The sequence below is a fragment of the Salvelinus namaycush genome, chromosome 9, assembly GCF_016432855.1.
Source record: "Salvelinus namaycush isolate Seneca chromosome 9, SaNama_1.0, whole genome shotgun sequence".
Lineage (NCBI taxonomy): Eukaryota > Metazoa > Chordata > Actinopteri > Salmoniformes > Salmonidae > Salvelinus > Salvelinus namaycush.
This window is the reverse complement of record NC_052315.1, coordinates 14,198,996-14,220,222: the sequence shown is the minus strand read 5'-3', so window position 1 is coordinate 14,220,222 and position 21,227 is coordinate 14,198,996. Positions and strand designations below refer to the sequence as shown.

At 42.2% G+C, this 21,227-nt stretch overlaps 2 protein-coding genes across 3 annotated transcripts; one reads left to right on the top strand and one right to left on the bottom strand.

Moving 5' to 3' along the window:
• Nucleotides 1-677: 677 nt before the first annotated feature.
• Nucleotides 678-9,061, top strand: LOC120053710 (antithrombin-III-like). 2 transcript variants are annotated; one of them, XM_039000908.1, is made up of 7 exons: nt 769-824; nt 5,921-6,290; nt 6,590-6,805; nt 7,670-7,807; nt 7,947-8,165; nt 8,263-8,502; nt 8,776-9,061. In XM_039000908.1, exons 2-7 carry the CDS (start codon nt 5,922-5,924, stop codon nt 8,950-8,952), a joined length of 1,359 nt encoding a protein of 452 aa, XP_038856836.1. In that variant the 5' UTR covers nt 769-824; nt 5,921; the 3' UTR covers nt 8,953-9,061. The 2 variants fall into 2 exon arrangements, with proteins under 2 accessions (XP_038856837.1, XP_038856836.1); XM_039000909.1 differs by lacking the exon at nt 5,921-6,290 and having other exon boundaries at nt 678-824.
• A 4,730-nt stretch (nt 9,062-13,791) lies between these two features.
• Nucleotides 13,792-20,689, bottom strand: LOC120053707 (zinc finger and BTB domain-containing protein 37-like). Its single transcript, XM_039000906.1, has 3 exons — nt 19,695-20,689; nt 19,207-19,306; nt 13,792-16,542 (listed from the first exon to the last, which is right to left on the bottom strand). Exons 1-3 carry the CDS (start codon nt 20,675-20,677, stop codon nt 16,039-16,041), a joined length of 1,587 nt encoding a protein of 528 aa, XP_038856834.1. The 5' UTR covers nt 20,678-20,689; the 3' UTR covers nt 13,792-16,038.
• Nucleotides 20,690-21,227: the final 538 nt, after the last annotated feature.

The following is a 21,227-nucleotide window of genomic DNA, read 5'->3' as shown; positions in this document are numbered from 1 at the left end:
TGTATTTTTTACATATTTTCTAACTTTGGGAAATGTAATTGCTTTTGATAACTACTACCCAAGTTTTCTTTGTAAGAGTTTGCTTAAATTAAGGTACAAGTTTAACTTCAACATTGTTTTTATATTATACTCCCTTAAGGAATGTTTAGAATGAGATTTCTCCAATTTGGATATAGGTCTTATACCGTTTTTCTTTGTTAAAGAATTCACTGTGTGAAAATGGGATTGCATTTTTGTATAATACAATTGCTTTTGTTTTGTTTCTTTGAGGGGAGAACTGGAAGTTTGAAGTAAATGTAACTTATGTGCAACAGTGATTCTTTACTGGCAGGGACTGTAATTAAACAATATTGTGAAACCGATGCCTTTTAACCATCTTTTGTAGTTCTACACACACAGCTGTTTATATGGCATAGAGCAACATTTTTGTCATACGTAGATTTCTTGTCAATATTGTACGATGTATGGGGTATTTAAGCAGGCTAAAGACAGTTTACTGTTGCTACATCAATATTAGTATGTACGATTATACGAATGAGCTTGTACTTTTTTTGTTCTTCATTGTGACAATTCTCTGTGCATTTGGTTCTATTTGTATCATTTCATATGAACAAATACTTGCGAAAACATTAGAACATTGGGTCACAGGATGTGGGACCAACGATCAATACTTCGAAGGTTGAGCTGAGTAAATGGTCCTTTCTACAGCCCCGGCGCACTGCAGGACACTGACCCTGTCCCCTATGAGGGACTCGCCAGCTCAAATCGCAGCCGATATTTTTACGTTCCACACAGTCATTTACTTACAAGGAAATTTACCTCAGGTAAGGCGTCAATTCATAACATTGTTACGGAGAGTTTAATATGGTTTAAGCCATGGTGAGATCGGCTTATAATTGCATGTTCAAAGATCCCACGTATTGAGGCTAGCAACAGGTATTCATTTCTCAATGGCTAGCTGAATAAACACGATCAACTCAAAGCTTCTCAACATAAAATAGAATATATTTTAAGTCTTCAAACTTAAACATTTTTATTTGTTTTTCAATGTGTATTTGCTTAGATGGCACTCTAGTTGACAAAATTATACATTTCCTGAGGTTTTGCGCTTCCGAACTTTACAAGACCTGGATAAAATATTATACACGTTAAAGAAAATGTAACGTCCACTCACTGTTTGCTGCCTTTGATAAGGTGATACCATAACATACCCCCTGACGTGGTATTAAAATATCACGTAGTGGGAGAGCTAACAGAGCGGAAATTCTTTTAAAATTATGAATTATCACCAAATCATAAATTGATAGCTCCCGTGTTTGCTTTGGTTCGTTTTTTGTACTTTGCGTTTCACTTTTACAGCGGGCTCCCACGATGTGAAGAAAATGTTGGACTGTGGAAGTTATTTTCAAAAGTGTTATGGTGTTGGTTAAAATGTGTGCTGCAGTGGCGGCTGGTGACTTAGGGAGGGGGATGGATGAAAGTTATATTGAATGCGTTCAGGTTTAAGCCAATGGTATGACATGCTATTATTGGAATTATATTTTGATTGTTTTGAATGATTAACACAGCAGTATTTCAAGGTATCTTAAAGATCGACTCTGCATTAGGGGAAATAGCACCACTATACCAACGCTAGTCAATGTCAAATACAGGTAGCCTAGTCAAATAATTAACATCCAATCACATTAACCCATACACTCTCGCGGGGATTCCACTAACGGTCCGTATGTAGCTGCTGCTCATGTTGGTATCTGTACTGATGGTGCAAAAGCCATGACAGGGAGACCTAGTGGAGTGGTAATGCGCATGCAAGCAGTTGCTCCCAACGCCACTTGGGGACACTGCAGCATCCACAGGGGGCTCTTGCTGCCAAGGCAATGCCTGACAGCTTGAAAGACATTTTGGACAATACAGTGAAAATGGTTAACTTTGTTAAAGTAAGGCCCCGAACTCTCGTATTTTCTGCACTATGCAATGATATGGGCAGCGACCATGTAACACTTTTACAACATACTGGTTATCAAGGGGCAAAGTAATTGACACGTTTTTTGAATTGAGAGAGGAGCTTAAAGTTTCCTTTACTGACGATCATTTTCACTTGTCTGACTACTTGCATGATGACGAGTTTCTCATTAGACTGGCCTATCTGGGTGATGTTTTTTCTCGCCTGAATTATCAGAATCTAGGATTACAGGGACTCTCCGCAACTATATTCAATGTGCGGGACAAAATTGAAGGTATGATTAAGTAGTTGGAGCTCTTCTCTGTCTGCGTTAACAAGGACAACACACAGGTCTTTCCATCGTATTATATTTTTTTGTGTGCAAATTAACTCAAGTTTACAGACAATGTCAAATGTGATATAGCGGTGCGCAATTAGGCAGGTACTTTCCCGAAACAGATGACACAAACAACTAGATTTGTTATCCCTTTCATGCCCTGCCTCCAGTCCACTTACCGATATCATATCTGTACAAGAGAGCCTCATCGAAATTGCAACAAGCGGTTCTGAGAAAATTGAATTTAATCAGAAGCCACTGCCAGATTTCTGGATTGGGCAGCGCTCAGAGTATCCTGCCTTGGCAAATTGTGCTGTTAAGACACTGATGCCCTTTACAACCACATACCTATGTGAGAGTGGATTCTCGGCCCTCACTAGCATGAACACCAAATACAGGTACAGACTGTGTGTGGAAAATGATTTAAGACTGAGACTCTCTCCAATACAACCCAACATTGCAGAGTTATGTTCATCCTTTCAAGCACACCCTTCTCATTAACCTGTGGTTAGTTATTCACAATTTTCAATGAACTCCTATAAGAGCTCTTTGCCACTACCCAGTAGCAAGGTTGTGACACAAACTTACTCATTCTTATGTTTAATACATGTATTGTATAGTGTGTGTCTGGCAGGCTTACAATGTTGGCAAAAAAAATCAATTTAAGAGTGCGCTGACCCTGGTGCCAGTGTTGCGAACTTAGCGACTTTATCGCTATATTTAGCGAGTATTCAGACCCCTCTAGCGATACATTTTTTAAATTTGACTAGCGACAAATCTAGCGACTTTCTCTGGTGTTATTGGAGACTCTGACGTGAAAGCACGTATCGTTCTTACTCTTCTCGACGAGCAGCGGGTGCTGCTGCAGTCCGAGCAGGAGATGTTCACCCCTCCGCGTCCAGACTGCAAATGAATCGCGCATGCGGGAAGCCGCCGCTGCCTGATCCCGCCCTGGTTTACATTCAGGGCGGGTTGTAAATGTAAAATGTTCTTTGTCTAAAATAAATCTCTGCACTAAAATAAATCACTGCATTTGACTCACACAGCCTCAGTCACTTACTCACCATGTCCACTTTGTGTGTGCCTCTCTGTGAATAAGCTAAACATCTAGATGGCTAGCTCATCATGTCTCAGTCTAAACTGTACACTCAAAAATACATAAAGGAGTGGGAATCAAACCCTGAATTCAAAGGCTTGTTGAAGCCGTTTATTGGAGATGATACACGGGCATACTGCCTGTATTGTAAGGCTGATTTCTACGCCAGACTTAGTGATGTAAAAAAACACATGACAACTCAAAAACATACTCAAAGAGCAAAGCCTTATAACAGTTCCACCCAAAACAAGCTGCCATTTATGGTTAAAAAAAATTTACTCTGCAAAAAAGGCTGAGGCCACCTTGGAATTAGCTATCGCTGAACACTGTTCTATGCTGGCATGTGATCACAGAGAAGCATGTAGAGCTGCTTTCTCAGACTCCACTGCTGCTACCCACTTCAAAATGCACAGGACAAAGTGCACAGGAATGATTAATGGTGTTCTAGCACCATACTTTCTGAAAAAGTTGGTCGCAGATGTGGGTGACCAGCGTTTCAGCCTCCTTCTCGATGAGTCCATGGATGTGTTTCTAAGTACCTGGGGGTTGTGATAAGGTACTTTAGTGACACCAAGCAGACAATTGTATCAACATTTCTGGGGCTTGTTGAGTTGGAGGGAGGAGATGCCAAATCTATAGCCCGTGCTGTTGTGGCTTTCCTAGAGAAGTGTTGTCTTAAAAAAGAGAAACTCCTGGGGATAGGGACTGACAATGCCTCTGTTATGACGGGGATTAACAATTGGGTCCATCAAGTGCTGAAGGAGGAGTATGGCCTCAAATATCTGGTTCTTATTTGCTGTGTGTGCCACTCTCTGCAGCTTGCTCATTTGTAGTTCTAAACATATTTAGGGTGTTTTTTACTCACTTTTTGTCTCTCCCACGACGTTATTCCTCTCTCCTACAGCGTCCATCACAATTACATGCACATGGCCAATTATGCAAATTAGGGGATGACGTCATTTAGCGACTTCAAGCGACTTTTAGGACAGCCAATAGCTACTTTCCTTACTGAGGAGTTGGCAACACTGCCTGGTGCTAGAGGGGCTACGCAACTGGAGGTTGAATGTTTGAAGGGGTACGGGACTATAAAAACTTTGGGAACCACTACTCGAGACCTAGAGGCGCAACTTCGCAAGACTTTCTGGAACGCTTGCGAAACAGACCAGGTTTGGGGTTTGAGAAGTCAATGAGAGAAGTGAAAAAGTATTCCTTTTAGTTAATTTTTCCACTCCCTAAAGCCTCAACCTAGATTTGAGCCAATGTCTTTAGTAGTTGAACATGTTATTACTCTAACCTTGTGAAAGTGGCAAACTGACAAACTTTTGTCAAAAACAACTTTATATTGAAGGAGTGCCTTTGATTTTTGACGGCCAGCAAATGCACAGTTCGGCGCAAGATGACAGTTAGATCTGATGATTTGTTTCTGCGCATGAGTTTAGCTAGCCAACGTCGCCATGACATCGCCTACACGTGTGATCGGGAATGCCTACTGGAGAAGTAGTTTCCACCTATTTTCATCCTGTCTTTGGCTGCACTGTCCACTAGAGCTGCAGTGTCAGGTAGTTTCCCCTTCCCCTGATACTTCATTGATCCCTACATTTACATTTTATTTCACTAGGCAAGTCAGTTAAGAACAAATTCTTATGTACAATGATGGCCTACCCCGGCCAAACCCTCCCCTAACCCAGACGACGCTGGGCCAATTGTGCTCCCCTATATGAGACTCCCAATCACGGCCGGTTGTGATACAGCCCGGGATCAAACCCGGGTCTGTAGTGACGCCTCTAGCACTGCGATGCAGTGCCTTAGACCGCTGCACCACTCAGGATACATGCCATCGATTAGCCAGAGTCCACAGAGACAGCTGGTTTCTAAATTAGCCATTGACCAATGACCAAAGGAGTTGAATAACCCTGCTACAGTGGTGTAAAGTACTTAGGTAAACGTATTTTAAAGTACTACATAAGTAGTTTTTTTTGGTATCTGTACTTTACTTTATATTTTTTACAACGTTTTTTACTTTTACTTCACTACATTTCTAAAGAAAATAATGTACGTTTTACTCCATACAGTTTCCCTGACACCCAAAAGTACATTTTGAATACTTAGCTCGACAGGAAAATGGTCCAATTCACGCACTTATCAAGAGCACATCCCTGGTCATCCCTACTACCTGATCTGACAGATTCACTTAACACAAATGCTTAGTTCGTAAATTATGTCTGAATTTTGGAGTGTGCCCCTGGCTGTCCGTAAATAAAAAACAAAATGGTGCCATCTGGTTTGCTTAATATAAGGAATGTGAAATTATTTATACTTTTACTTTTGATACTTAAGTATATTTGAGCAATTACATTTACCTTTGATACTTAAGTATATTTAAAACCAAATACTTTTAGACTTTTACTCTATTTTACTGGGTGACTTTCACTTTTACTTGAGTCATTTTCTATTAAGGTATCTTTACTTTTATTCAAGTATGACAATTGGGTACTTTTTCCATCACTGCCCTGCTATACCCTGACCCAGACCCCTCTCCCCGCAGAATGAGGCTTCCCCAGTTTGTGTGGACGCTGGGGCTGCTATTGCCCTTGCTGTCAACCTCCCAGGCGTTCAAAGACATCTGCAATGCCAAGCCCAAAGACGTGCCCCTGGAGCCCAGGTGCGTCTACCGCAGCCCTGAGGACGAAGCCCCGACAGGGGACGCTATCCCGGAGAAAGTCCCTGAGAACACCAATCCCCGGGTGTGGGAGCTGTCCAAGGCCAACAGTCGCTTCGCCCTGTCCCTGTTCAAGCAGCTAGCCCAGGGCAAATCCAGCGAGTCAAACATCTTCATGTCCCCTATCAGCATCTCCTCAGCCTTTGCTATGACCAAGCTTGGCGCCTGCAACAACACGCTAAAACAGATTATGAATGTAAGGGGTCTGAAGTGTAGCCCACAGGACTGTTAAATAGGCCTGGTAACCAACATCAAAAAGCCAAAATATAAAACCAAGATTGAGACTTACTATACATTTACAAGAACATGACTCATTCAGTATTTTTTCATCCACATTAGGCAGGAAGAACTTAGAAATGTGGGGTTTCTATCAATTCACATGTTCACTCTTTCTTGCTCCTCTAGTGATAAACATTTTCTTTTTAAATGAATGGCAACAACCAATAACAGCTCAGGGCATCCCAATGTCTGATCTCTGTCTCAATCTCAATTCAGGTGTTTGAGTTTGACACAATCAAAGAGAAGACGTCGGACCAAGTGCATTTCTTCTTCGCCAAGCTAAACTGTCGTCTGTACCGCAAGAAAGACAAGACGACAGAACTGATCTCAGCCAACCGTCTTTTTGGAGAAAAGTCTCTGGCATTCAATGAGATTTACCAAAATATCAGTGAGCTGGTGTATGGAGCCAAACTCATGCCACTCAACTTCAAGGTCTTTCCCTCTTGCATTGTCTATAGCCTACAGCATAATTTTGCATTTTCACACATCACAAATAGATATTATATACTCTTTAATAACAATGTGTGTTCAAGAGTTAAACCACTTATTACTATAATGGAACAGCGTTAAGTCTAATCAATTACATGCATCATTACTACATGGTATTTATCTGCAGTCACACAGCTGAGTAATTACAGTGCCTTCTGAAAGTAGTCATAGCCCTTGACTTACTCCACATTTTGTTGTTACAGCCTGAATTCAAAATTGATTAAATATATTTTTTCTCACCCATCTACACACAATATCCCACAATGACAAAGTGAAAACGTGTTTTTAGACATTTTTGCAAATGTATAAAAAATTAAATACAGAAATCTTATTTACAGGCATTGGAAAACCTCCCTGGTCTTTGTGGTTGAATTTGTTTGAAATTCACTGCTCGACTGAGGGACCTTACAGATAGATAATTGTATGTGTGGGATACAGAGATGAGGTAGTTGTTAAAAAAATTATATTAAACACTTATTGCACACAGTGAGTCTATGCAACTTTTGTGACTTGTTAAGCACATTTTTACTCCTGATCGTATTTAGGCTTGTCCTAACAAAGGGGTTGAATGCTATACTTATTGACTCAAGACATTACAGCTTTTCATTTTTTATTCATTTGTAAACATTTCTCAAAACAGATCCACTTTGACATTATGGGCTATTGTGAGTAGGCCAGTGACACAAAGTCAAAATGTTATCCATTTTAAATTCAGGCTGTAACACAACAAAATGTGGAAAAAGTCTTTCTGAACCAAAGTAATTCTAGACATGTAGAAATGCAATTCTGTGACCATGGGTCTTTTAGGAGAAGCCAGAACTGTCACGGGTGACCATCAACGATTGGATCGCAAACAAGACTGAGAACAGGATTCAGAACACCCTGCCGAAGGACTCGCTGAACTCTAACACTGTGCTGGTCCTGGTCAACACAATCTATTTCAAGGTGTGTTGAGTTTATTTCCTCTCTGCCTATGGAGGGCCTTTGAGCCAAAACTACTTAATTTTTGCCTCCACGGCCTTCCATAGCCACCACCCAGGCATCCATTTCCTTCCATTCAACTGTCATCTCTGCTGTCTCACAGGGTCAGTGGAAAAGCAAATTTGACAAAAAGAATGTCTTCAAGGCTGACTTCTATGTGAGTAAGTCCAAGACGTGCCCAGTGTCCATGATGTACCAGGAAACCAAGTTCCACTACGGCAGGTTCACGGAAGACAAGGTGCAGGTGCTGGAGCTGCCGTACCGTGGAGATGACATCACCATGGTGCTGATCCTACCTCTCAAAGACACACTCCTGTCTGAGGTAGGTGCCTACTGTCATAATTTACACTGTTCACTGACAATTATAGTGTACAGTACTATATCACACTGAATTTTCGCTCTGCCGATGATGTTCTAAGGTGGAGGAGAACCTGGACTTGAAGAAGCTGACTGGCTGGCTGCATAACATGAGGGAAACCTCAGTGTCGGTGCATCTGCCACGCTTCCGCATCGAAGACAGCTTCAGTCTGAAGGAGAAACTGCAGGCCATGGGGCTCGAGGACCTCTTCAGCCCCAAGGACGCCAGCCTGCCAGGCATCCTTGAAGATGAGGCGAATGATCTGTACATTTCCGATGCATTCCATAAAGCATTCCTAGAGGTATGTACAGTAGGATCATGATTCAAAAATCCATTCCATAAAGCATTCATAGAGGTATGTACAGTATCCATAAGGATCATGATTCAAAAATCCATAATGATCATCACTAAAAGTAGCTGGGGAAACAAACGTCAACAAACAAATGAACAGATCAAACGTGCATTGGCTGGGGCACACGGTTGGGGCACTCTATTCACTTTATTATATCAATGAAAATTATCAACTTTCAAAACATTTTTGTCCAGTAACTTAACGAATAAACAACTGTTGCAGGTGAATGAGGAAGGCAGTGAGGCGGCTGCTGCCACGGCTGTAATGGCCGTCGGCCGTTCCATAAACTCAAACCGGGAGTTGTTTGTGGCCAACAAGCCCTTCCTCCTGCTCATCCGAGAGTCCACCATCAACACCATGGTGTTCACTGGCCGAGTGGCTGACCCCTGTGACCTCTGATCACACACTTCAGATATGTCATTCCCCAATGTAAACTGTCATGTCATGCAACTACCTACTTCTGATCTCTGTATTGATCTAAAATAAACCAAATGGGATGAACAGTGGACCACTTTGTGATGTATTTTTATTTCCTTTAAGAAGAATGTACTTTAATATGTACTAGTGAAGAAAATGATAGTGGTTATTGTGAAGTAACCCATTTTCACATGATCAAAAACAATAACAAATTAACCTTTGGCCTTTACAGTGTAATCAATGTTTCTTTTTCAGGAACAGGACCATGCAAAATAAAAATAAACTTCACATATAACCTGCAAGACCACAGCTGGTTTTGTACCTCACTTGACAGGAAACGTTTTAAATATTGTCATATAATATATTCCATTTCCTTTGAGATATAATGTTTTTATTAATATATTTTTAATGTCAAATAATATTTTACTGTAAGTCATTAATTACATAGCTTAATGATTTGTTGGAGTAAGCATTTTGTGGTCAAAACCATATTGGATATACATATGCATCTTTGTGTATAAACATTGAGACAACTGTTAAAGAATATATCTGATAAGACACGATAGCTCAATGAAGCAGCAAAACAAGGACATAATAGCACAAAATGTAGAATATATTAAATATCACCTAATAAATCATTATTTGGCAAGATTTGGAGAAAATATATAAAGGAACTTTCCCAAGTTTGGCATTAAAAACCTATGACAAAGACATGCATCACTGCTAAATATGGGCTCAGCTTGACCATACATTAAAGTAACTGAAATGTTTGGATTCCTTAACGTTTTTTAGCTTCATATGTTGTTTTTCACAGTTGGACAGATGGGTCAAAACAGGACTTTTCAGGACAGTACTTTAATAAACTATATCTGTATTATTGTCATCCTCTCACTAGCTTAGTAAGAATCTTCACAGGACATAGAGGTAAGTGGAGACGATGAAAACCGCCATAAATCTGTTATTTGCTCAAACTAGAGGCTAGTTCACGAGAGCTTGTTCCTGTCATTGATCTACATTCAGCAGTAACAATACACACACAAGGGTTCAATAATCAATAATCACTTAAAGCAGTTAAAGCTTATTAAAAATAAAATAAAAAGCCATTTTAGTTCTAAACAAAGAAAAAGGCATGAAACAATAAATCTTGATCAAACCCCCAAAAAGGCTATTCAAACAAATTCAAATCAAGCAAACCCGGTACCTGGTGGGAATTATTATTTTTAACAAAATTAGTTGTATTCGGTTTCATAATAATTGTTCTGTTTTATAGTAATTGTTTAAAAATCCAATAGTTTTTACACATTTTCATAATGATGGAATACTTCTCTATCTGGATTCCAGGTTTACCAGCATCAAGGTTTGTAATGTACTATACCTCTAAGATGAATGAAATCAACTGTATCTGAAAATATGTCAATTAAAATCATTCCACTTTAGTTCTACATTGGAATGCTATAATTCTTTAATTTAATGCTTTAATTCTAAAGTCAGCATAATTGGAGCTCTCCAGAACCAAGGTTGGTGACCACTGGCTTAGAAGCATTAACTGTGAGTGTGACTAAAATGTTCACATAAATCTTCCATCATTGAACAATTCAAGACCATCTTCAAATTTTGTTAGCTGAAGCAATCACATTGTAAAGAATCTTCAAGCTACAACCATGAGTATTAATATACCTATGTTTCAATCAGGGATGCGTGATACTGTATATCTGCCTTTCATATCGGTATAGATCGATGATGGCTGAAAAACTGGACTAATAGTGGATGGTGTTAAAGGGACAATCTGCAGTTGCTACATACATTGTTGTACTCAAATGAATTATGTACCCATTGACCCATTGATTATAACATAATGTCGAACCCCATCAGAACCCAAAGTAAGATTATTTTACTCAATGTTTGTAAATGTAAACAAACACTATATAGCCTCAAAATATGGTTTAAACTATACTTTTTTAAGCATGGATGGTCAGTTCTTGCATCCATTAGCTTTGTCTATGAATTTGAGTGGTTTCATTTCTCACCGAAACAGGGTTGGGGAACACACTTTGTTATTGCTTCAACTGCTGATTAGTGCTTTAAATCTGAGCTACAATAAAATGACAAGGTGCACTGGAAAGTGTTTCTAGGTGAAAATGTTTGATCTTTACAACATTTGCTCATTGATTTTAAAAAAACTTAAAAAATAAAAAAATAAATAAAAAAAAGTATTTTGATGAATTGAATAGCTAGTTGTTCACACAATATTTGTAATGTCATATCAGTATCAGCCATCATGGACAAGAAAATATTGGTTATTGACCAAGAATTTCCAAATTCGTGCATCCCTAGTTTCAATATAAGATAATAGCTGCATTGCTACTTCCATAAGGGCGTCTTCACTTAAAAAATAAAACATATGTTATCAATGCATACAATGAACAAAATATAAATGCAACATGTAAAGTGTTGGTCTGATGTTTCATGAGCTGAAATAAAAGATCCCAGAAATGTTCCATAGGCACAAAAAGCTTATTTTTCTAAAAATGTTTGCACAAATTGTTTACATCCCCATTAGTGAGCATTTCTCCTTTGCCAAGATAATCCATCCACCTGACAGGTGTGGCATATCAAGAAGCTGATTAAACAGCATGATCATTACACAGGTGCACCTTCTGCTGGGGACAATAAAAGGCCACTCTAAAATGAGTAGTTTTGTCACACAACACAATGCCACAGATGTCTCAAGTTTTGAGGGAGCGTAAAATTGGCATGCTGACCGCAGGAATGTTCACCAGAGCTGTTGCCAGAGAATTGAATGTTCATTTCTCTACCATAAGCCACCTCCAACGTCATTTTAGAGAATTTGGCAGTACGTCCAACCGGCCTCACAACCGCAGATCATGTGTAACCACACCAGCCCAGGACCTCCACATCCGGCTTCTTCATCTGCGGGATCATTTGGGGGGAGGGGGGGGGGGGGGGGTTACTAAGGAGTGTTTCTGTCTGTAATAAAGCCCTTTTGTGGGGAAAAACTATTTCTGATTGGCTGGGCCTGGCTCCCCAGTGGGTGGGTTTATGCCCTCCCAGGCCCACCCACAGCTGCACCCTTGCCCATTCATGTGAAATCCATAGATTAGGGCCAACTGAATTCATTTAAATTGACTGATTTCCTTATAGGAACTGTAACTCAGTAAACTCTTTGAAATTGTTGCATATTGCATTTATATTTTAGTTCAGTATACATTTAATCTTCGTTAAGCTGCACTTGCTAAATAAGGCTTGCTGTAAGATTTCTCTGCAGGTAGCCCAAGCTCTATCTAAAACCCCTTAAATGTTACGTACAAACAGAGTAAACTTAAAAACAGTAAACAAAAATACCTGATATTTATAAAGAATGTTGATCTGTTTTTGTCTGACGAATATTAACCGAGGTGTACTGTGGTGATGTGTAATGCATTCTCATTTCAGATAAGAAAAACCCAGTGGACAAATCAGTAAACATTTTTCACTTGCATACACCCATTCATTAAAAACTCCCGTCACACCCATTCATTAAAAACTCTCGTCACACCCACAAATGATTCAGTTCTAAAACAAAAAGAAAATAAACGGCCAATCCACTGTGCTACCCTTTATCTGTATAAAAACAATGTTTTAAGTTAAATTCAATTTGCAATATATCTTTTACATATTTCTTTAAAAATGTAATTATTTCAAACCCCTCCTTAATTGAAGTGCTTGGCGTAGTTATTTTGGCCTCCCTGCGAGGGAGGGAAATACGACCCTTGGCTTGTCCTCTCAATTCCTTTGGATGCCTCCTCTTCTTAATGATTGATTTCCAGTGGAACACACTCCACTGTAGCAAGCATGTCTATCCTTTGGTGATGGGACATCTGTAGCATCAGTGGGCTGCAGTCTTTCTCTTGGGTGGTACTACAGAACAGCTGCAGAGTCTTTCTCTTGGGTGGTACTACAGAACAGCTGCAGAGTCTTTCTCTTGGGTGGTACTACAGAACAGCTGCAGAGTCTTTCTCTTGGGTGGCACTACAGAACAGCTGCAGAGTCTTTCTCTTGGGTGGTACTACAGAACAGCTGCAGAGTCTTTCCCTTGGGTGGTACTACAGAACAGCTGCAGTCTTTCTCTTGGGTGGTACTACAGAACAGCTGCAGAGTCTTTCCCTTGGGTGGTACTACAGTTCAGCTGCAGAGTCTTTCTCTTGGGTGGTACTACAGTTCAGCTGCAGAGTCTTTCTCTTGGGTGGTACTACAGTTCAGCTGCAGAGTCTTTCTCTTGGGTGGTACTACAGTTCAGCTGCAGAGTCTTTCTCTTGGGTGGTACTACAGTTCAGCTGCAGAGTCTTTCTCTTGGGTGGTACTACAGTTCAGCTGCAGAGTCTTTCCCTTGGGTGGTACTACAGAACAGCTGCAGAGTCTTTCTCTTGGGTGGTACTACAGAACAGCTGCAGAGTCTTTCTCTTGGGTGGTACTACAGAACAGCTGCAGAGTCTTTCTCTTGGGTGGTACTACAGTTCAGCTGCAGAGTCTTTCTCTTGGGTGGTACTACAGAACAGCTGCAGAGTCTTTCCCTTGGGTGGTACTACAGAACAGCTGCAGAGTCTTTCTCTTGGGTGGTACTACAGAACAGCTGCAGAGTCTTTCCCTTGGGTGGTACTACAGTTCAGTTGCAGAGTCTTTCTCTTGGGTGGTACTACAGTTCAGCTGCAGAGTCTTTCTCTTGGGTGGTACTACAGTTCAGCTGCAGAGTCTTTCTCTTGGGTGGTACTACAGTTCAGCTGCAGAGTCTTTCCCTTGGGTGGTACTACAGAACAGCTGCAGAGTCTTTCCCTTGGGTGGTACTACAGTTCAGCTGCAGAGTCTTTCTCTTGGTTGGTACTACAGTTCAGCTGCAGAGTCTTTCTCTTGGTTGGTACTACAGAACAGCTGCAGTCTTTCTCTTGGGTGGTACTACAGAACAGCTGCAGAGTCTTTCTCTTGGGTGGTACTACAGTTCAGCTGCAGAGTCTTTCTCTTGGGTGGTACTACAGTTCAGCTGCAGAGTCTTTCTCTTGGGTGGTACTACAGAACAGCTGCAGAGTCTTTCTCTTGGGTGGTACTACAGAACAGCTGCAGAGTCTTTCTCTTGGGTGGTACTACAGTTCAGCTGCAGAGTCTTTCTCTTGGGTGGTACTACAGTTCAGCTGCAGAGTCTTTCTCTTGGGTGGTACTACAGTTCAGCTGCAGAGTCTTTCTCTTGGGTGGTACTACAGTTCAGCTGCAGAGTCTTTCTCTTGGGTGGTACTACAGTTCAGCTGCAGAGTCTTTCTCTTGGGTGGTACTACAGAACAGCTGCAGAGTCTTTCTCTTGGGTGGTACTACAGTTCAGCTGCAGAGTCTTTCTCTTGGGTGGTACTACAGAACAGCTGCAGAGTCTTTCTCTTAGGTGGTACTACAGTTCAGCTGCAGAGTCTTTCTCTTAGGTGGTACTACAGTTCAGCTGCAGAGTCTTTCTCTTGGGTGGTACTACAGTTCAGCTGCAGAGTCTCATCTCTCCTCCTTAGGACACCCCCAATAGCGATATGAGTGTCCTCCATTACAATCTTGTCTCTACATCCTCCAGATACATTGTCAGAGCTAGATAAAAATGTTCAGAAGATGCGCTTATGCAAAAAAAACTGTCACTTATAAAAAAGGTAGTTAACCACAACATAGAAAAATTAGAACATACTGTAAATTCAACTGAGTGCATCGACCAATCTGCTTGGAGCAGAGCTGTATTGCGTAGTGATGTGTGAGAGGTAAGAGAGTTTTATTGTAGCTTATCTGAGGTTAAAAAATAAAATAAAAACTCAGTTTCCTGTGTTCCTGTATAGAAGTATGCATTCAGCAGCTGGTTAAAGAATATGGAGGTATGGGTCAAATACATATGGATTAACAAGAGTCCTCTTTAAAAGGCCTCTTACCTTTGCCAATATCTTAATACATTGTAAAAGTGTTGCACTGATTAAATAATGGTATACTTCTGAATGCATTTAGCCGTGTTAAGACGCATGACATAAAATCGTCATAAGACCGACATCAGTCTTATTTTCATAATTGTACTCATTACTCAACAAAATTAACTGGTTTTGTTCACTGCGCCATATCTACTATTCATGTGGAATTCATTTTTAAGCCATTCTGGCACATGGGCAATTCCACAGTAACAGTGATGCTCTCTGTAAACAAACCATACAACTATGTACAAGGGCTACTTAACAAATTACACAGAACATTTGACAAAAATAAATTTACTTGAGCAGATGCAAAGTTTGGTAACAGAATGACGGTTTGTGCTGTTGGTGCTGTCATTCTGATACCAAACTTTGCCTCTGCACTGTTCAAGTAAATGTTTTTATTACCTCAAGTAAATGTGTTTTTGTAAAATTGGAAATTGTTAAAAGTAGTCCTTGTGTAAAAATGTGTATGGTTTGTTTAACTTTGCAACCATTGCTTTTTGTTTGACATACATTTTTATGTGAAAACCATGAGTAACCGTGGAATTGCCCATATAATGTATGAAGAGTCGTCTGATTATCACTGACCCCCATCTGTTCAAGATTGTCTCAAGACAAAATGCAAGAATTGAAATTGTATGTAGTTATTATACAAAATAATAAAACTGTAACATAAGAAAATAGTCAAATAAAAACCACTGCATTCAGTGTTGTGAGGTTATTGGGAGTGTGTGGCATTTCTTCATGTGTTGGCTTAATCTGTTCATGTTTGTATTGTGAAGGTAGATATGGTTTAAAGCGGAAATATCATTTATAAATAACGACATATTACGAAGTGCCATATCAAACTACTCTGTTGCTTCGTTCTCCTGTCCCTGCGGTTTAGTCGAAGGATAAAAAAAAATAAAATGCTTATAAAAATCTCACCCTGGATGGACTTGACCTTCTGACCTCCCCCTTTTTATCCTTTCCTTTGAAGCAACTTCAACATACATTGTCTTTCCTCCCCTGGCAGGAGAGTACAAACCATTAACCTAACCTATACCCTGTCCTCTTATACCCCAACCATCTCCCTCCCTGGTCCACTGGGTCAATCAGGCCCAGTGGTGGAGACAGAGGCCTGGACACCCTCTCTGAAAGAGGCCCCACCTCCACCCCCATCTGGCTCCTCCTGGCTGGGCGACCCCTCCTCGTTCTGCTCCCCCCGGGAAGAGACAGTGGTGGTCTCTGGGGAGGCGCTGTGGGCCACCTCTTGAGGGCCGCAGCCCGGGTGGTTCTTGCGGAAGTGCTGGTTGAGGATGGCCTGGAAGGGGAAGCTCTTCCCGCAGACGTGGCAATGGAAGGGCTTGTTTCCTGTGTGCTTGCGGATGTGGTACTCGAGCTGGTCCTTGCGGGTGTATTTCTTGCCACAGATGCGGCACACAAAAGGTGTGATGCCCATGTGCAGCCTCATGTGGCGGTCCAGGCTGCCCTTCTGGTTGAAGGACTTGCAGCAGTAGATGCAGGTGAGTCGAGGGTTGTAGTGGCACCAGCGGTCAGCCACCTGTTCACGCAGGTACTCCTCGTAGCCGCCCAACACAGCCTGCTCCTCCCCCTGAAAGACAAACAAGAGGTACGTCTCAAGACTGTCAACACTCATTGTAACACTAGATGTACACTGTACAAAACATTAGGAACACCTGCTGTTTCCATGACATAGACAGACCAGGTGAAAACTATGATCCCTTATTGATGTCACCTGTTAAATGCACTTAAAGATGGATGTTTAAGCCTTGAGACATGGATTGTGTGTGCCATTCAGAGGGTGAATGGGCAAGACAAACTTTTTAAGTGCCTTTGAACAGGGTATGGTAGTAGGTGCCAGGCACAACATTTTGTTTCAAGAAGTGCAACGTTGCTGGGTTTTTCACCCTCAACAGTTTCCCGTGTGCATCAAGAATGGTCCACCACCTAAAGGACATCCAGCCAACTTGACAACTGTGGGAAACATTGGAGTCAACATGGGCCAGCATCCCTGTGGAACGCTTTCAACACCTTGTAGAGTCCATGCCCCGATGAATTGAGGCTGTTCTGCGGGCAAAAGGTGGTGCAACTCAATTTTAGGAAGTCGTTCCTAATGTTTTGTACACTGAGTGTGTATAATTGCTACAGTGGCTTGAGAAAGTACTCACCCCCTTGGCATTTCCCCTATTTTGTTGCCTTACAACCTGGAATTAAAATAGATTTCTGGGGGGTTTGTATCATTTGATTTACACAACATGCCTACCACTTTGATGATGCAAAATATTTTTTATTGTGAAACAAATAATAAGACAAACAAAACTGAAAACTTGAGCATGCATAACTATTCACCCCCAAAGTTAAAACTTTGTAGAGCCACCTTTTGCAGCAATTACAGCTGCAAGTCTCTTGGGGTATGTCTCTATAAGCTTGGCACATCTAGCCACTGGGATTTTTGCCCATTCTTCAAGGCAAAACTGCTCCAGCTCCTTCAAGTTGGATGGGTTCCACTGGTGTACAGCAATCTTTAAGTCATACCACAGATTCTCAATTGGATTGAGGTCTGGGATTTGACTAGGCCATTCCAAGACATTTAAATGTTTCCCCTTTAACCATTCGAGGGTTTAGCAGTATGCTTAGGGTCATTGTCCTGCTGGAAGGTGAACCTCCGTCCCAGTCTCAAATCTCTGGAAGACTGAAACAGGTTTCCCTCAAGAATTTCCCTGTATTTAGCGCCATCCATTATTCCTTCAATTCTGACCAGTTTCCCAGTCCCTGCCGATGAAAATCAACCTCAAAGCATGATGCTGCCACCACCATGCTTCACTGTGGGGATGGTATTCTCGGGGTGATGAGAGGTGTTGGGTTTGTGCCAGACATAGCGTTTTCCTTGATGGACAAAAAGCTCAATTTTAGTTTCATCTGGCCAGAGTACCTTCTTCCATATGTTTGGGGAGTCTCCCACATGCCTTTTGGCGAACACCAAACGTGTTTGCTTATTTTTTCTTTAAGCAATGGCTTTTTTCTGTCCTCTCTTCTGTAAAGCCCAGCTCTGTGGAGTGTACGGCTTAAAGTTGTCCTATGGACAGATACTCCAATCTCCGCTGCGGAGCTTTGCAGCTCCTTCAGGGTTATCTTTGGTCTCTTTGTTGCCTAACTGATTAATGCCCTCCTTGACTGGTCCGTAAGTTTTGATGGCAGCCCTCTCTTGGCAGGTTTGTTGTGGTGCCATAGTCTTTAATGGTGCTCCGTGGGATGTTCAAAGTTTCTATTTTTTTTATAACCCAACCCTGATCTGTACTTCTCTACAACAACTTTGTCCCTGACCTGTTTGGAGAGCTCCTTGGTCTTCATGGTGCCACTTGCTTGGTGGTGCCCCTTGCTTAGTGGTGTTGCAGACTCTGGGGCCTTTCAGAACAGGTGTATATATACTGAGATCATGTGACACTTAAATAAAGTCCAAGTGTGCAATCTAACTAATTATGTGACTTCTGAAGGTAATTGGTTGCACCAGATCTTATTTAGGGGCTTCATAGCAAAGGGGGGGGGGGGGGGTGAATACATATGCACGCACCACTTTCCGTTTTATTTATATCATTCTTTGAAACAAGTTTTTATTTTTATTTCACTTCACCAATTTGGACTATTTTGTGTATGTCCATTACATGAAATCCAAATAAAAATCAATCTAAATTACAGGTTGTAATGCAATAAAATAGGAAAAAAACACCAAGGGGGATGAATACTTTTGCAAGGCACTGTATTTGCAGTTGGAATTGTTGTCGAAGGTACCACACTTCTGTCATGGGTTCCCATAATAGTTATGTCTTAACTAAGACCCTTAATATAAGCTGATGTCATAGGTGTTGGGGAAAGTCTTCTCTTCCTGTCTTATGGAGTATTTCTGAAATCTAATTAAGGACTTTCCACAGGGCCAGATTAAGGAGTTGTTCACAGGGCCTGCATCATCATCATCACCTCTATGTTTGTACGTGTCCATGAGGAATGCACACAACATGCATGATTCCCCTTAGTAGTAAACCCCTTAATCATAGAGTACGCGGCTCAGTGGTATAGTCATTGAGTATGTAACAGGCTAGTGTACCAATCCATAACCTCCCTTGAGACCTTAAAAGATCATTGATTGCACATGGACTGAAAGCTAGCTTTTTTTTGGACTAGCGTTGTATGGTGGACTTTGGAAATGCAGAGTGCTGACCACCAGGGTAGGATACCAGTCGATGAGGGTGACACATACCTGCGAGTTGGGATGGCACTGGTCGTCTACTCTGCTGGGTGACTCACTCTTGGCTCTCGGTCTCTCTGCCATCACCACCACACTGCCAGTAGGACTAAACCTGACAGGACAAAGATACTTGATCCTCAAACCTCTTCAGCAGGCAAGTCCACTGAGCCATTTACCTTAGCACTCCATCTTCCATTAACAATACATATAGTAGGCTGCTTTTGTATAGAATTTTCACTCAATAATCTTAAAATGTTACCCAAAGTGCTTTTCTGAGGTACTTTGTACTGAATTTTACTTCAGTTTAAAACGTGCATGCACACTCCTTTTATATGGTGTAGCTCAGATGGTAGCGCATGGTTCTTGCAATGCCAAGATAGTGGGTTCAATTCCCGGGACTGCCCATAGGAAAAAAATGTATAAGTCACTTTGAATGAAAGTGTCTGCTAAATGGCATATATATTATATAAAGTGACTGCTTCCCTGGAACTTGTACCCACCTCTCAGTCTCACTGAAGCTGCTGGAGGGCTGAGAGCTCTTGGCCCCCGTGACAATACCCTCCTGCACCAGCGAGCTGCACCCGGACGTGTCAATCATCATGGCTGCTCCCTCTTCCGCCCCGCTCCCTTCTTCCTGGGTATCAGCCCCCGTCCACTCTTCCATCCTCTCAGTCTTTATCCTCAAACCATCCACCACCCTCATTGACTCCCCCTCTTCACCGCCGCTCCCCCTCTCCGCCTCCACGTACCACTGGCCGGCCCGATTGATGCGCAGTATGGGCTCCTTCCCCAGCCTGCTGCCCACTTCCACCGCCCCAGGCAGACCCTCCGGGCCCAGCCCACTGTGCTCCACCATCTGGGGGCTCATGGACTCCCCCGCTGGGCTTCCCACCTCTCGGATATCCATGGCACCTCGGGTTCTGCTTCCTTGAGGGCCCAGAACCCTGGGGCTGCTGTGGCGCGGGCTTACGGAGCACCCTGATGTTCCTACCCCACCTCCTCCTCCTTCCTCCAAGCTCCCAGCCCCCCTGTGCCCCTGCTGCCCCCCTCCGGCCCCCAGCTCCTCCTCCGCCAGGCTGATCTTTAGATGGATGCCCTCCAGGATCTGCGTGCAGCGGTCAATGATGTGCTGCATCTGCAGGAAGCTGGCGGCCGTCAGGTAGCTGATGATGTCGGCCAGCTGCAGGCACAGCCTCCCGGTGTAGCAGTATGAGAGGAGCTGATCAAACACCGAGGGGTTGCGGATGACTGACAGGGACACAGTGCTCATCTGGCCCAGTGACATGTGGTCTCGGAAGTAAGGGGAGCTGGCAGCCAACACAACCTTGTGAGCACGGAAGCTCTGGCCCTGCACGTTCACCACTATGTCGCACAGCCGCCCCTGCATACGCAGCTGGTTCAGTTGGGACAGCACAGAGTTGCTAAATTCAGGGACGTCCAGCTGGATGCTACCTGCTCGCTCCATGGTGCCTCCTCGCTCCATCCTGCCGTGTATGATCCCTTATCACTGTGCAGAGGGAAGGGACATGATAATTATCTAGCTATATATATGATACAATAATGAAAAAAATCACTTTTATATTACTTCATGTACACAAAAAGAATATTGACAAGTTGGAAACTTGCAGACATATAGCTTAACTGTTTGACAACCTAACCAAGAACTTTGCTAGAGGACAACTTGCATACCTTTTCGGAATGCACCACCTGCACTTGTACCACGGCACTGAAATGTTACTGGCTATTAATTTCTGTACTGTGCCATAATATTAACTGCTGACTGGCTAACTTGCATAAAAGATGGCAATAATTATAGCTTGCAACGAGTTGTGCATTGTTGACAAATGTTGTGAACTGATGCTCTTGTACAGCGGTGAATCTCAAATGCTATAACCGAGCCCTGGCCCTACTTTCGGCCACTGCAACATGCAGTACGGTGATGAACCGAAGTCTAAACGAAGAATACACCCCGGCGTTGCTCGTGACAGGGAGGTGGCTAGCCAGCTAGTTCAACATCCATATAGCTAACAAAA

Excerpts from the sequence above, each read along its gene's own strand:
- LOC120053707 (XM_039000906.1), bottom strand. The coding sequence starts at position 20,677 with ATGGAGCGAGGAGGCACCATGGAGCGAGCAGGTAGCATCCAGCTGGAC. Across the intron at positions 19,307-19,694 it reads AGCTTCAGTGAGACTGAGAG|GTTTAGTCCTACTGGCAGTG; the intron begins GTGGGTACAAGT and ends TTGTCCTGTCAG. Across the intron at positions 16,543-19,206 it reads AGTGCCATCCCAACTCGCAG|GGGGAGGAGCAGGCTGTGTT; the intron begins GTATGTGTCACC and ends TTTGTCTTTCAG.
- LOC120053710 (XM_039000908.1), top strand. The coding sequence starts at position 5,922 with ATGAGGCTTCCCCAGTTTGTGTGGACGCTGGGGCTGCTATTGCCCTTG. Across the intron at positions 6,806-7,669 it reads TCATGCCACTCAACTTCAAG|GAGAAGCCAGAACTGTCACG; the intron begins GTCTTTCCCTCT and ends TGGGTCTTTTAG. Across the intron at positions 8,166-8,262 it reads AAGACACACTCCTGTCTGAG|GTGGAGGAGAACCTGGACTT; the intron begins GTAGGTGCCTAC and ends TGATGTTCTAAG.